At 43.2% G+C, this 12,856-nt stretch overlaps 1 protein-coding gene and 1 pseudogene across 2 annotated transcripts; both read right to left on the bottom strand.

Moving 5' to 3' along the window:
* Positions 1–2,699: 2,699 nt before the first annotated feature.
* Positions 2,700–3,245, bottom strand: LOC107976343 (small ribosomal subunit protein uS10-like; annotated as a pseudogene).
* A 161-nt stretch (positions 3,246–3,406) lies between these two features.
* On the bottom strand, positions 3,407–9,376 carry TMEM70 (transmembrane protein 70). Of its 2 annotated transcripts, none has more exons than XM_016959580.3 (3): positions 8,780–9,376; positions 6,408–6,513; positions 3,407–4,115 (listed from the first exon to the last, which is right to left on the bottom strand). In XM_016959580.3, exons 1-3 carry the CDS (start codon positions 8,987–8,989, stop codon positions 3,649–3,651), a joined length of 783 nt encoding a protein of 260 aa, XP_016815069.1. In that variant the 5' UTR covers positions 8,990–9,376; the 3' UTR covers positions 3,407–3,648. The 2 variants fall into 2 exon arrangements, with proteins under 2 accessions (XP_016815069.1, XP_016815070.1); XM_016959581.3 differs by having other exon boundaries at positions 6,394–6,513; positions 8,780–9,128.
* Positions 9,377–12,856: the final 3,480 nt, after the last annotated feature.

The following is a 12,856-nucleotide window of genomic DNA, read 5'->3' as shown; positions in this document are numbered from 1 at the left end:
TGCAAATAGGTGACTTTTGTGATGCAAATAAGTGATTCACCTTTGCTAGACAGTGAGAGATTCATTACCTTCCCAGTCTTCCTGAGATTACTCTGCCTGGGGTAGGATAGCAAAGTGGCATGAGGGAGGTGCCTATGTTTCTCCTCCTAACCTCGGCCTGAGTTGGTTCTGCTGATTATTTCAGTGATGAATCATCCTGTTATCCTATGCATGCTGATCCTTTCTCTGTCCTAGTTTCTCACTCCATATCATGCCCTTGAGATGTCACCTTTCCCACTTAGTGTAAGCATATTTTTCCCCTAGACTACCAAGTTGCCTTCTGAAGAATTATTCTGATATCAACCAATAAAAACAAGTTTTTCACTCCACTACACACTGATAAAATGCCTTGAAATTTCTTTTTCATTGCATCCTTGGATGTTGCACAGATCATTTTACTTTTCAGAGGTGCTAGTTCTCATGCCTACAAAAAAAAAATCAACTCTTCTGTACTGGATTCTTTTGTTTCAAAGCTTGCATCATACAAAGCACAGCGACAATCTTTTTCAGGAAGCATTCCCACAAAATGCTTGAAAGGACCAGTTATGGTTACACCAACATCTCCAACCAAGATCTCTTTGCCTTCTTCTACAATGATGCACTGTTTGTCTGCACTGAGACAAAAAATGACAGCCTTCTTTCTTTTCTTGATTTCTTCTGGTGTGGAGCATTTACGAACTTTCATGTCATAAAAAATGCGACATACTTCATCAGCTACTTGCACTCCTGAGGCCATCTTCGCCTCGGGGGTTGCAGGGATGCAGGGGAGGGAGCCGGTGGGCAGTGAGTCTGCAGGGCGTCCTCTTCACGGCTGTGGGACCGAGAGCACAGTCATAAAATGATCACATGGATATAAAACATGTAAATGTTAGATATGAGTTCTAAATTTCTCTTCAAAGAGTCAATATGTATGTTCAATTCTTTGCCTTCTACTTTTAAACTTAACTTCCTCGTAAAGCAACCTTTTCTGATTACCTGCTCCACCCTGACTCATTCCAATTACCTGCTCATTCTCCACAACCATTTTTCCCGCCAAACCACTCACCCTATCAGTCTCTTTAAATTAGCCAGTCGGAATTAGTTTAGCCTGTGCGGTCTAACCCTAGCCAATAGGAGAACAACAGAGCAGCAGGGGCCACATGTGTCAGGAATAAGACCCCCTTTTCCTCCCTTGTCCAAGTGTGCGCTCACCATTGCTCCATCTGTGAGGGTGCCCCCTTCTGTAGAAGTAAACTGCCTTGCTGAGAAGAAAAAAATAAAATGTTATATTTGAGTGCTATTTCTTTTGCAGCACCAAAACTTTATTTATAACATAAAGAAATATATTGCACTTAAAACAAGTTATGAAGAGATGTAATATTGGAAGAGATCTTTAAAATGTAAACAATGCTATTTTTTCTAGGGGGAACTAGGAGTGATTTTTTCCTTTTTTGTTTTTGAGATGGGGTTTTGCTCTGTCACCCTGGATGGAGTACAGTGGTGTGATCCCAGCTCACTGCAGTCTTGATCTCCCAGGTTCAAGCGAGTCTCCCACCTCAGCCCCCCAAGTAGCTGGGATTACAGGCAACAGCCACCACACCCAGCCTCTTTCTTCCTTCTACTTTCTAATGTATCCATAATAAACATTTGATCATAGAATAACTTTTTATAGAAAGATACCTCTTATCTTAGGGGTGTCCAATCTTTAGGCTGCCCTGGGCCACGTTGGAAGAATTGTCTTGGGCCACACATAAAATATACTAATGATAGTGATGAGCTTAAAAAAAAAATCTCAAAAATAAAATTTAAGTTTACGAATTTGTGTTGGGCCACATTCAAAGCCGTCCTGGGCTGCAGGCTGGACAAGCTTCCCTTATCTAGTAGGTTGCTATGAAAAAAATAGAAAGACATCTCTCATTCATTGCTAGGATACATCTAGGGGACAAAGGACAGAGAAGCAAGCAGGCAAAAACCCACCTTGAGCAGAAGATGGCACAGAGGAATGGCGGTGGGAATTCTCAGTCTGGTGAGCTGGACAATCCAAGCAGAGGGCAGGCTCTAGGTCTCAGAAAGACAGCTTTTCTGTCTTATCTCCTATGAATAAGTTTCGAGCAGCCTGGGAGTTGAATGATCTCTTTGAACAGATGTTCCTGCTGCTTCCCCATCAACCTCCCTCATACACATGTACACCATAAAGTTTAAATTTACTATCATGGTGGCCATAGACAATGTTAGGTAGCTCCATAAAGACAGACGGGGTGTTTCATTCTTAACTGTGATCTTAGTTAACTAGCACAGTACTGGGCACTTAGTAAATATCTACTGGTCTAAATAGTGTGGTTTGAGGCCTCTTGCTCCTGGCTAAAAATCCTTGGCAAGAGTCAATCTCCACTTTACAATAGAGGTAAAAATCTTACAATGGATATTCTTGACAAAGCTAGCATAGAGACAGCAATTTTACACAAGGTATTTTTCACCTGTTTAATAACAGTGGTTTTCCTACACCCATAGGGTGCCACCAAGGGAGGAGTGCACAGTTGCAGAAACAAATTAAGATACTGAAGACAACACTACTTACCATTTCCCTTATAGCTAACCACCAGTTCAACTGTACATGAATGTTCTTATGGACAATCATGCCAGGGGTTAGGCAAAAACCTGTGTTCTGAACCAAAGAAGACTTAAAACTGCTCCCATAATTTGTGAATTTCTTGAAATTTTGTGGTTTTCTGAAAATTTTTTAACAACTGGTAATCAATTTATGAAAACAGTTGACTTAAGCATTTGCAATGGTGACTTCCATCTCAACTCCTGGCTCAATACTGATGGAAGTAAATCTGCTTAACTATCTGAGGACTGTGCAAGTCAATGAGTCGCTTGTGGATTCTCATCTGGAAACGATCCCATGTCTTAGAACCTTCACCGTAAGTTTTTCTTGTAGTGATTCTCAAAGTCTTGGTAGGCATTCAAACTGGTCCTTTCACTGATTCTTTTCCTTTGCTCCTCAGATCAAGTCAGCACACACCTCATCCAGGGATTTTACGTTGCAACTCGTTAGAGTGATATGAATTCAGTGAATTGCCACCTCTGACTCCACGGGTGTTTTTCTGGTATGTTTAAAAGCCATGGCTGCTGCAAGGCTTCCTAGCCAGCTTCCTGACAGACTTGGTCCTCAGGCAACAGCAAAGAGCAGTGAGTCAGGAGCAGGAGCAGGTGGACCACAGCTCCGCACCACCTATGACTGTGTCTTCCTCAAAGAGAAAATGTCTTTTAATGTCGGAAAATACTTATACACTTAGAAAAATCCATACACAAAGAATAAAGCAACTCTCCCATTTGCTACTGACATCAGATCCCCAGTTTAGAGTCAACCACAGTAACACAGAACTCTTATACTAGCATGAACATATTTATTCACATACCTTTCTAAAACACGAATGGTAGATACTACATTTTGGTTTTCAAACATAGCTTGTTTTATTATAAACAAACATCATTCTCTGGAAATTAAAAGCTTTGATAATTTCAAATTATTTTTAACAATCAGTCACTAACGGAATGCAAAAGGCAATTTTATTATTATACATTAAAACGTAAATCACATTTAAGCACGAACACTAACAAATAGGCTCATTTCTCATCTTTATGCCGTTTCTCTTCACTGGCTTCTTCCATATACAAAATAAATTCTTCTTTGTCATAACCCATTAGATGGATATAGTCTTCACGGTTTGGAAAGAGCACTGGATTAACTAACAGTGATTTTGTTTTAGCATAAAATGTGGTAAATACATGTTTAGCATCTGGAATCTTCACATCATTCTGGTGAAACACTGTACTCGTTTCTGCAAGCATAGCATTGTACGTAATGGCTTTATAAGTGTCTGTTGTGGCCTCATGGTACAATCGAATGACATAGCCTTTTGTAATAAAGTGAAGCAGCACTGGGGTGATCACCGTAAAGCTTCCCATGATGCCATAGAATATTATTTGAACAGGCAGAGGCACACTTTCAGAAATAGCATTATTTTGTGTAAAAATGTATGGCAGAAATGTAAGTCCAATCAGACTCGTAGAATAAGAGAAACATTTCACACCTAAATGGGAAAAAAAGAGAGAGGATCAATACTTTTAAATTTTATAAAAGAATCAATCTATCCCACTAATTCTTCCATTTTTCTTCTTACTGTATCAGCTCAAGACAACAAAATCAAACCATAAATAGAGTGCTTATTATATTCCAAGCTCTGTTTTAAGGACTTTACATATTTTGACTTCAATGTCCCTGCTACTGACCATTAGAATGCACTGTCTCTCCAGGCAGGAAATCTGCTTTAGGGTTTAAGTGGCCCTACCTCAGTTCCACAATAAAGTAGTTAATATTACTTAAAGATCCTTACTAATATTGTACTACAAAAGTTGATTCAGATAGCAGATTATCAAACAAAACTCTCTATTAACAAGCACTCCAGTATATCTAACATAAAATATTCAAACATGGGAAATTCTATCAGGCTAAGTGCCCAGGATTAAAACAGCAAATCACCAGAGAAATAAAACCAGTGGTTAAAAAACATATCGGACGGCCAGGCGCATTGGCTCATGCCTGTAATCCCAGCACTTTGGGAGGCTGAGGCGGGTGGGTCATTTGAGGTTAGGAGTTCGAGACCAGCCTGGCCAACATGGTGAAACTCCATCTCTACTAACAATACAAAAATTAGCTGGGCATGGTGGCACGTGCTTGTAATCCCAGCTATTCAGGAGGCTGAGGCAGGAAAATCCTTGAACCCAGGAGGTAGAGGCTGCAGTGAGCCAAGACTGCACACTGCACTCCAGCTTGGGAGACAAAGCGAGACTCCATCTCAAAAAAAAAAAAGAGAAACATATGGGAAAGGTATTCAATTTCTTTAGTAAGGAAAGACATTCAAGTTAAAACAATGAGATAAGCAGCCTGGCCAGCATGGCGAAATCCTGTCTCTACTAAAAATACAAAAATTAGCCAGGCTTGGTGGCATGCACCTATAATCCCAGCTACTGGGGGTGCTGAGGCAGGAGAATTGCTTGAACCTGGGAGGTGGAGGTTGCAGTGAGCCCAGATTGTGCCACTGCACTCCAGCCTGGGCAACAAGAGCGAAACTCCGTCTCAATAAATAAATAATAAAAAATACAAAAAAAACACTGAGATACCATTTTTACCTATTACCTTAGAAAGATTAAAAATAAATGACTTCTAGCAGAGTGCAGTGGCTCATGCCTGTAATCTCAGCACTTTGGAAGGCGTAGGCAGAAGGACTGCTTGAGACCAGTTTGAGACCAGCCTAGGCACCATAGGAAGACCTGTCTCTACAAAAAAAATTTTTTTTAATTAGCCAAGGCTGGTCTGATGGTAATGAGTTATCAGAACTTAACACTGGCATCACTAAAGTTGGTATACAACGTCCCCACTGCTAAATTTGACTAGCTTAAAAAAAAAAAAAATCAGCCAGGTGTAGTGGCACATGTCTGTAGTCCTAGCTATTTGGGAGGCTGAGGTGGGAGGATCACTCGAGCCCACAAGTTTGAAGTTGCAGTGAACTATGATCACACCAGTGCACTCCAGCCTAGATGACAGAGACCCTGTCTCTAAAAAATAAAAATTATTTTTTAAAAATGGCTTCTAAACTGTATACTTCAAAATGATTAAAGTGAAAAATTTTATGGTTATCTAACCACAATAAAAAATGACTTAAAATGTAAATTTACCTTACCTTTAATTTATAATTTTAATACGATCCTAATAAAAAATACTATCTGTTTGGAAATTAAAGTTGAGATCCTAAACGAGTTGATTATAAAGTTTATTTGGAAAAACAAAAGCAGCAAAAAATAAAAAAATAAAGCAATGAGGGGAAGTTACCCCTTCCAAATATTAAAACATAATAGAGGCCGGGCGTGGTGGCTCACGCCTGTAATCCCAATACTTTGGGAGGCCGAGGTGGGTGGGTTACTTGAAGTGAGGAGTTCAAGACCAGCCTGACCAACATGGTGAAACCCAGTCTCTACTAAAAATACAAAAATTGGCCAAGTGTGGTGGTGCATACCTGTAATCCCAGCAGGAGGCTGAGCCAGGAGAATCGCTTGAACATGGGAGGCGAAGAGTATGGTGAACCAAGATCATGCCACTGCACTCCAGCCTGGACAACAGAGTGAGACTCTGTCTCAAATAAAAATCTAAAAATGCAAAGGTCTCTACATCTTATCAACACACCTCAAGAAAAAAAATGAAAATCTAATTTTCCTTACGTCTTGTAATTAAGGGATGCCATAACAACAAGTAAGATATGGTAAGGATATTTTTACAATTAAAAGAGAAAAAAACAAAGTAAGTACACCCACCTCCAATTACTTACCAAACACTGCTCGGGCCATATTGCCAGTATAAATTAGCCTTCCATCTTCTGATTTGTCAGATGGCGTATGTAAGAATCGAACATATCCTTCCCAATAAACAGGGATCTATTGAAACAGGGATCATTATGGTCAACCAACCTTCTTAAATTTTTTTAAGTTTTTTTTTTTTTGAGACAGAGTCTTGCTCTGTCTCCCAGACTGGAGGGCAGTGGTGCGATCTCAGCTCACCATTGCAACCTCTGCTTCCCGGGTTCAAGCAATTCTCCTGCCTCAGTCTCCTGAGTAGCTGGGATTACAGGCGCCCACCACCACACCCGGCTAATTTCTGTATTTTTAGTAGAGACGGGGTTTCACCATGTTGGCCAGACTGGTCTTGAACTCTTGACCTCAAGTGATCTGCCACCTTGGCCTCCCAAAGTGTTGGGATTACAGGCATGAGCCACCATGCCCAGCTTAAGTTTACTTTTAAAATTGTAATGCAGGTGCAGTGGCTCATGCCTGTAATCCCAGCACTTTGGGAGGCCGAGGTGGGCGGATCACTTGAGGTCAGGAGTTCAAGACCAGCCTGGCCAACATGGTGAAACCCCGTCTCTACTAAAAATGCAAACAATTAGCCGGGCATGGTGTCTGGTGCCTGTAATCCAGCTACTCCGGAGGCTGAGGCAGGAGAATCGCTTGAACCTGGGAGGCAGAGATTGCAGCGGTCCGAGATCACACCACTGTACTCCAACCTGGGCAACAGAGCACGACTCCGTCTCAAAAAAATAAAATAAAATTGTAATGAAGAGAACTTGTCACATGAGGTGACATAAGGAATTCTCCCAAATAATCTACAGAGTTAAAGAAATAAATTGGCTGACAGAATGGCTTGCCTTAATTCTAGTCACAAGTAGAAAACTGCAGAGCTGGAGTTTGTTAGCTTTGCATCCCAGCTCTCAGGTTTCTAGGTCTAGTGTGACCTTGAACAAGTAAAAATAGTAACAGTTTCTTCTACTCCACTGTTAATGACGACATCATTTCCATTCTATTTAAATGCAACACCTTTTCAAAAAATAAATACATTTAGCTGGTGTAATGGAACACGTCTATAGCCCCAGCTACTGGGGAGGCTGAGGTGGATCACTTGAGCCCAGGAGTTTAAGGCCAGCCTGGGCAACATGGCAAGACCCCATCTCTAAGAAATAAAATTTAATTTTACTAAAATAATTTAAGTAAAATACTCCGCAAACTCAGATTATATTTAAAGTCCAGGCCTTTTACAAATACTGCTAAAATATTTATATGATAGTATTAAAGAGATCAAATCTTTCTCTAAAGACCTTGTAAATACCGTGTATCCCCTGGTCCTCTTATTTCTTGACAAGAAATAAAATTTGGCTGGGCACAGCGGCTCACGCCTGTAATCCCAACCCTTTGACAGGCCGAGGCAGGAGGATCATTTGAGGTCAGGAGTTTAAGACGAGCCTGGCCAACACGGTGAAACCCCGTCTCTACTAAAAATACAAAAAAAAAAATCAGCCGGGGTGTGGTGGAGCGCGCCTGTAATCCCAACTACTGGGGAGGCTGAGGCAGGAGAATCGCTTGAACCCGGAAGGTGGAGGTTGCAGTGAGCCAAGATCACATCACTGCACTCCAACCAGGGTGACAGAGCGAGACTTCACCTCCAAAAAAAAGAAATAAAATTTACTTGAAATCCTACATCAAATTTCAAGGGAACAGAAGCGTTCCCCATACATCTGAAAATGAGTTTCACAGTGTATACACTTCAAAATGTAAAAGGCATGCCTAATTCCTCAATGCTGAAATGTAATTAGATTCCAATTTCCATTTTAAGCATTTCTTCCAAGTTTTAACCAGGTTTGCCAATCCTGATATTTTACAGAGTAGAATTAGAAGACAATTTATTCAGATCAAAATAAAAGAATTAACATCTGCATCCCCCTTTTCCCAGGGACCAAAGTAATTCTTAAAAGTACAGCCACCTCATAAAAGTAGAACAAGCTCAAAGTCAGGTTAACCTGGCTCTTTCGGTTCTATTTCCAGGTGCTGCATCCAATTTTTTGCAAATTAACACTTCTAAGCTTCTACTCAAGGGCAGAAAAGGAACTACATATAGTTGTCACCACAAACCCTCTGGATTTGGAACTACCATAAAAGTAAGCACTTTCCAGCCGTTCTCCTGGACTCGCGGAGGCTGAGGACCCCGGGGCCCTCGGCCTGCTACTTCTGCAAGCCCCGCAGAGGGGGCTCCTCCCGCGCTCCAGCCACGGACACCTGGGAGAGGTCGCGAAGAGCCGCTGGGGCTCACCAGGCCCGACACGACGCCCGCCCTCTCCGCCTCACTTGGGACACCAGACCTCGGACGCCCTACCTGCGCTCGACCCGGACGCCGGAGAAGGCGCGCGGCTCCCCAAGGCCCCGTACTCCAGCCGGCTACCGGCCCCGAAGGCCCGCTGCTGGAGGACGCCCGGGAGACAGAGGCCCGGGGACCTCGGAGCGCGGCGGCCGCACACAATGCAGTCCTCCTTCCGCAGAGAGGCAGTTCGACCGCCCACGGGCGGCCCAACGCCAGAAACAGCATCACGCGGGTGACGAGCGGCTGCGGACGCCCCAGCTGCAGGAGTCCACGACTGCGAGACACGGCTTCCCACCCGACTGCGGCACAAGTGGCGTATGCCCAGCCCGGGACGCCTGACTGGCAGCTGGGCTGCCCGCGCGTGCGCAGAATCTGCCGCCCGCCTGCCGCCTTCCCGGCCGCGCGCGTTATCCGCCAGCTGAGCTGGGAGCCCGCCGCTCTGTCCTTGGCTGAGCGGCTCCTCCTTCCTAGAATTTTACCTTCTTTATAACAGTGTGGAGGGGCAGAGGGCTGTACGAGAATGACAATGCCCAGAAGCCAGGGTTAAATATTTTTTTTTTCTCGTGGACGACATCACTAAAAACTGTTTCCTTTGCGGAAAATGATTCTAGCCTGTTGGCACAGAAGGAAGAATATACGATTTGAACAAAAATGAGTGATAACTTAATTGAATCATCGGGTTGGAGGAAAATAAATGGAATTGTTCATGTAATATTGATAGGTGTTACCAGATTTGTCTTCGGAAATCATTCACATCCATATACACATTGATTCATTACTTGTTAAAGAGGTACTGAGTCTATTGCCAGGACTGAGCTAGGAGCAGAGGATACAAAATACTAGATTAAACTGGGAATCCACAGTGCTTAAACAGTGGAGGAAAATACCTGAAAATTGGCTAGAATATAATGTAATATAATTGAGACACCGCAATATACAAAATGTGGCTGGCCGTGGTGGCTTACACCTGTAATCCCTGCGCTTTGGGAGGTTTAGGCAGGAAGATCTCTTGAGGCCAGGAGTTTGAGACCAGCCTGAGCAATACAGGGAGACCCCGTCTCTACAAAAAAAAAAAAAAAAAACCTAAAACAAAAATAAGCCACACATGGTAAGTGTGTGCCTGTGGTCCCAGCTACCCAGGAGGCTGACATGGTAGGATTGCTTGAGCCCAAAGTCGAGGCTTCAGTGAGCCAAGACCACACTACTGCACTCCAGCCTGGACCACAAAGTGACACCGTGTCTCAAAAAAAAGAACAAACAAATGCCACAGAAGTACAAAGAAGAACATGATTAATTTTGCCTCAGAATGTCTTCAGACTGGCTTCACATTTAGCTCAGTCTTGAAGGATGAGCATCTTAGTAATAGAAACACACTTTTGTTTACCACTGCAGAACTATACATGTTTTTGATTTGACATGTTATTTGCACCGGAGAGGAACAAATTCATAGTCTAAAATAATGTGTGGCCAGGGGTGGGAGCTCACGCCTGCAATTCCAATACTACATGGAGGCCCAGGTGAGAGGATCACTTGATTCCAGGAGTTTGAGACCAGCCTGGGCAACAAAGTGAGACCCTGTCTCTACAAAAAATTTTTAAATTAGCTGGGCATGGTGGCACCTGCCTGTAGTCCCAGCTACTTGGGAGGCTGAGGTGGAAGGATCACTTGAGCCCAAGAGGTTGAGGCTGCAGTGAGCCCTGATTGCACCACTGCACTGAGTGACACAGCTAGACCCTGTCTCAAAAATAAAAATAAAATCAATAGAATATGATCATGTTGGCAACTCCAAATACTGTCTATTGGGGGGAGTATTCAGAAGGAAATAACGATAATACCTCTATATGGATAACTTTATTTTATAAAAAGTTAGCTTCTACTTACATTTTGTTTATTTTTATTTTAATATTTGTTTTAATAGTAGAGATGGAGTTTCACCATATAGCCCAGGTTGGTCTCAAACTCCTGAGGCTCAAGCTATCCGCCCACCTCAGCCTCCCAAAGTGCTGGAATTACAAGGGTGAGCCACTGTGCCCACCTTTTATTTTGTTTTTGAGACAGGGTCTTGCTCTGTCGCCCAGGCTGGAGTGCAGTGGCACCATCATAGCTCACTGCAGCCTTGACCTCCCAGGCTCAAGTGTTCCTCTCACTTCAGCCTCCCAAGTACCTGGGACTACAGGCCACGTCACCATGCCCAGCTAATTTTTGTATTTTTAGTGCATACAGGGTTTCCTTTTGTTGCCCAGGCTGGTCTTGAGCTCCTGGAATCAAGGGATCCTCCTGCCTGGGCCTCCCAAAGTGTCACAGAACCTGAGCTACCACACCTGGCCTATTTACATTTTAAAGACTCTTCTGTTTAGGGTAATTCACTCACAATCAATATTCACTCTATTATTTTGCTGATATATATAAAATTTTCACATAAAAATGTTTTTCTTAACTATATTGAGAGAACTCAAATTTTTTATCTTCTGTAAAGCTGTTCCCCCTACAAATACTGTAAGTAAATGAAAATAAAAACTTTTGTTTGATCTATTTCTCAAAATTTCTAAATAGATAAAATCAGATTATAGTCTGAAAACTCTGTACCATAGATTTACATAGAATTGTTATTTATGTTAGATGGATTTTCCAGTTCCAGTAAGTTAGAGACATTTGTTAAATATAAACTAATGGGATTTTAGAATGATTTTAAGGATGTTTTTAGGCCGCGCGCAGTGGCTCACGGCTGTAATCCCAGCACTTTGGGAGGCCAAGGTGGGCGGATCACTTGTGGTCAGGAGTTTGAGACCAGCCTGGCCAACATGGTGAAACCCCGTCTTCACTAAAAACACAGAAAAAAGTCGCCCGGCGTGGTGGAGCACACCCGTAATCCCAGCTACTCAGGGGGCTGAGGCACGAGAATTGCTTGGGCCTGGGAGGTGGAGGCTGCAGTGAGCCGAGATTGCGCCACTGCACGCCAGCCTGGGAGACAGAGCGAGACACCCTCTCAATAAAAAAGAAGGAAAGAAAAGAGAAGAGAAAAGAAAAGGGGCCTACAGCCTCCTCATCTGCACCTCCATGCCTGTCCTCCCCACCAAACTCTACTTCGAGCTACCATTACAGCCAAAAAATCTTTGTTCTGATTTCTGTAAAGGCTTTAAAAAATTATCCAAGACAATCTCCTTGATTATTGCAACTAATTATAAAAAACCAATGTCTTTTATCTACCAAATCAACTAAATTAAACAAAAAAAAAGCCTTTCTGGCAAGTCCTCAGTTCAACAAACTCTAGATAGCCTGTTATCTATTTTTTGAGCACACAAAGTGCCTCGTTGAGCACCTTGTAATGTTGTCTTGGCCCTACATACATTCTCTTCATGCCACACTCCTGGAAAACAGTAGAAGGTGAACTTTATTTAGCTGTTTCAGCCTTCCTGGAAAGGTGTCTGTATATCTTACCATAGGAAACGCGGGGGGTGGGAAGCGGGGCGTGGAATGAGAAAGAAGTTCCCAAAAACTGAGTAACGGTGTTGGCAGGCGCCTGGATTTTCTGTGCGTGAGCTCGGGATCCAGGACAGCTGAGCTAACCCAGAGGCAAAGGCAGGACCCTCGCGGGTGGAGTGGGGGACGTGGTTAGTTTTCAGTTAACATTGAATTCTACCGGGAAGAGAGGAAATGAGGCCAGCCGATTGCGCTAGTCGTTGCTGTGCTGGCTCTTCAGCACGCACAGCAACTTTTCACCAGGGACAGATGCTGCTTCATAAAGAGTACGATCTCGTTAGCAAAGAAACCGCCCTCCCACGTTTCAATCTTTCCTCAGCAGTCTCCCACCTCCAGGCGTAACCCTAAATGAGAGGTACAGACAGTCTCTGAAACCACCAAAATATTAACACGCAGTGCGAGAAACTACAAGTCCCAGGATGCAGGGATGCCTCGGTCCCAACGCCGACGGTATCCACCAGAGAAACTACAAATCCCAGAATGCAGTGCTCTCTCGGACTCCCGAGAGCCTCTCTAAGGACGCGTCTTTACAGCAATTGGATCAGGGTCTGCGCTGCATGCTGGGAATCCAGAAGAGCTAGACTCGGATTGGTCAAAATTTGCCGGTTGCGT

This window comes from Pan troglodytes, chromosome 7 (assembly GCF_028858775.2).
Source record: "Pan troglodytes isolate AG18354 chromosome 7, NHGRI_mPanTro3-v2.0_pri, whole genome shotgun sequence".
Lineage (NCBI taxonomy): Eukaryota > Metazoa > Chordata > Mammalia > Primates > Hominidae > Pan > Pan troglodytes.
Note: the sequence above shows the minus strand (reverse complement) of the source record. Positions and strands in the feature narration are given on the sequence as shown.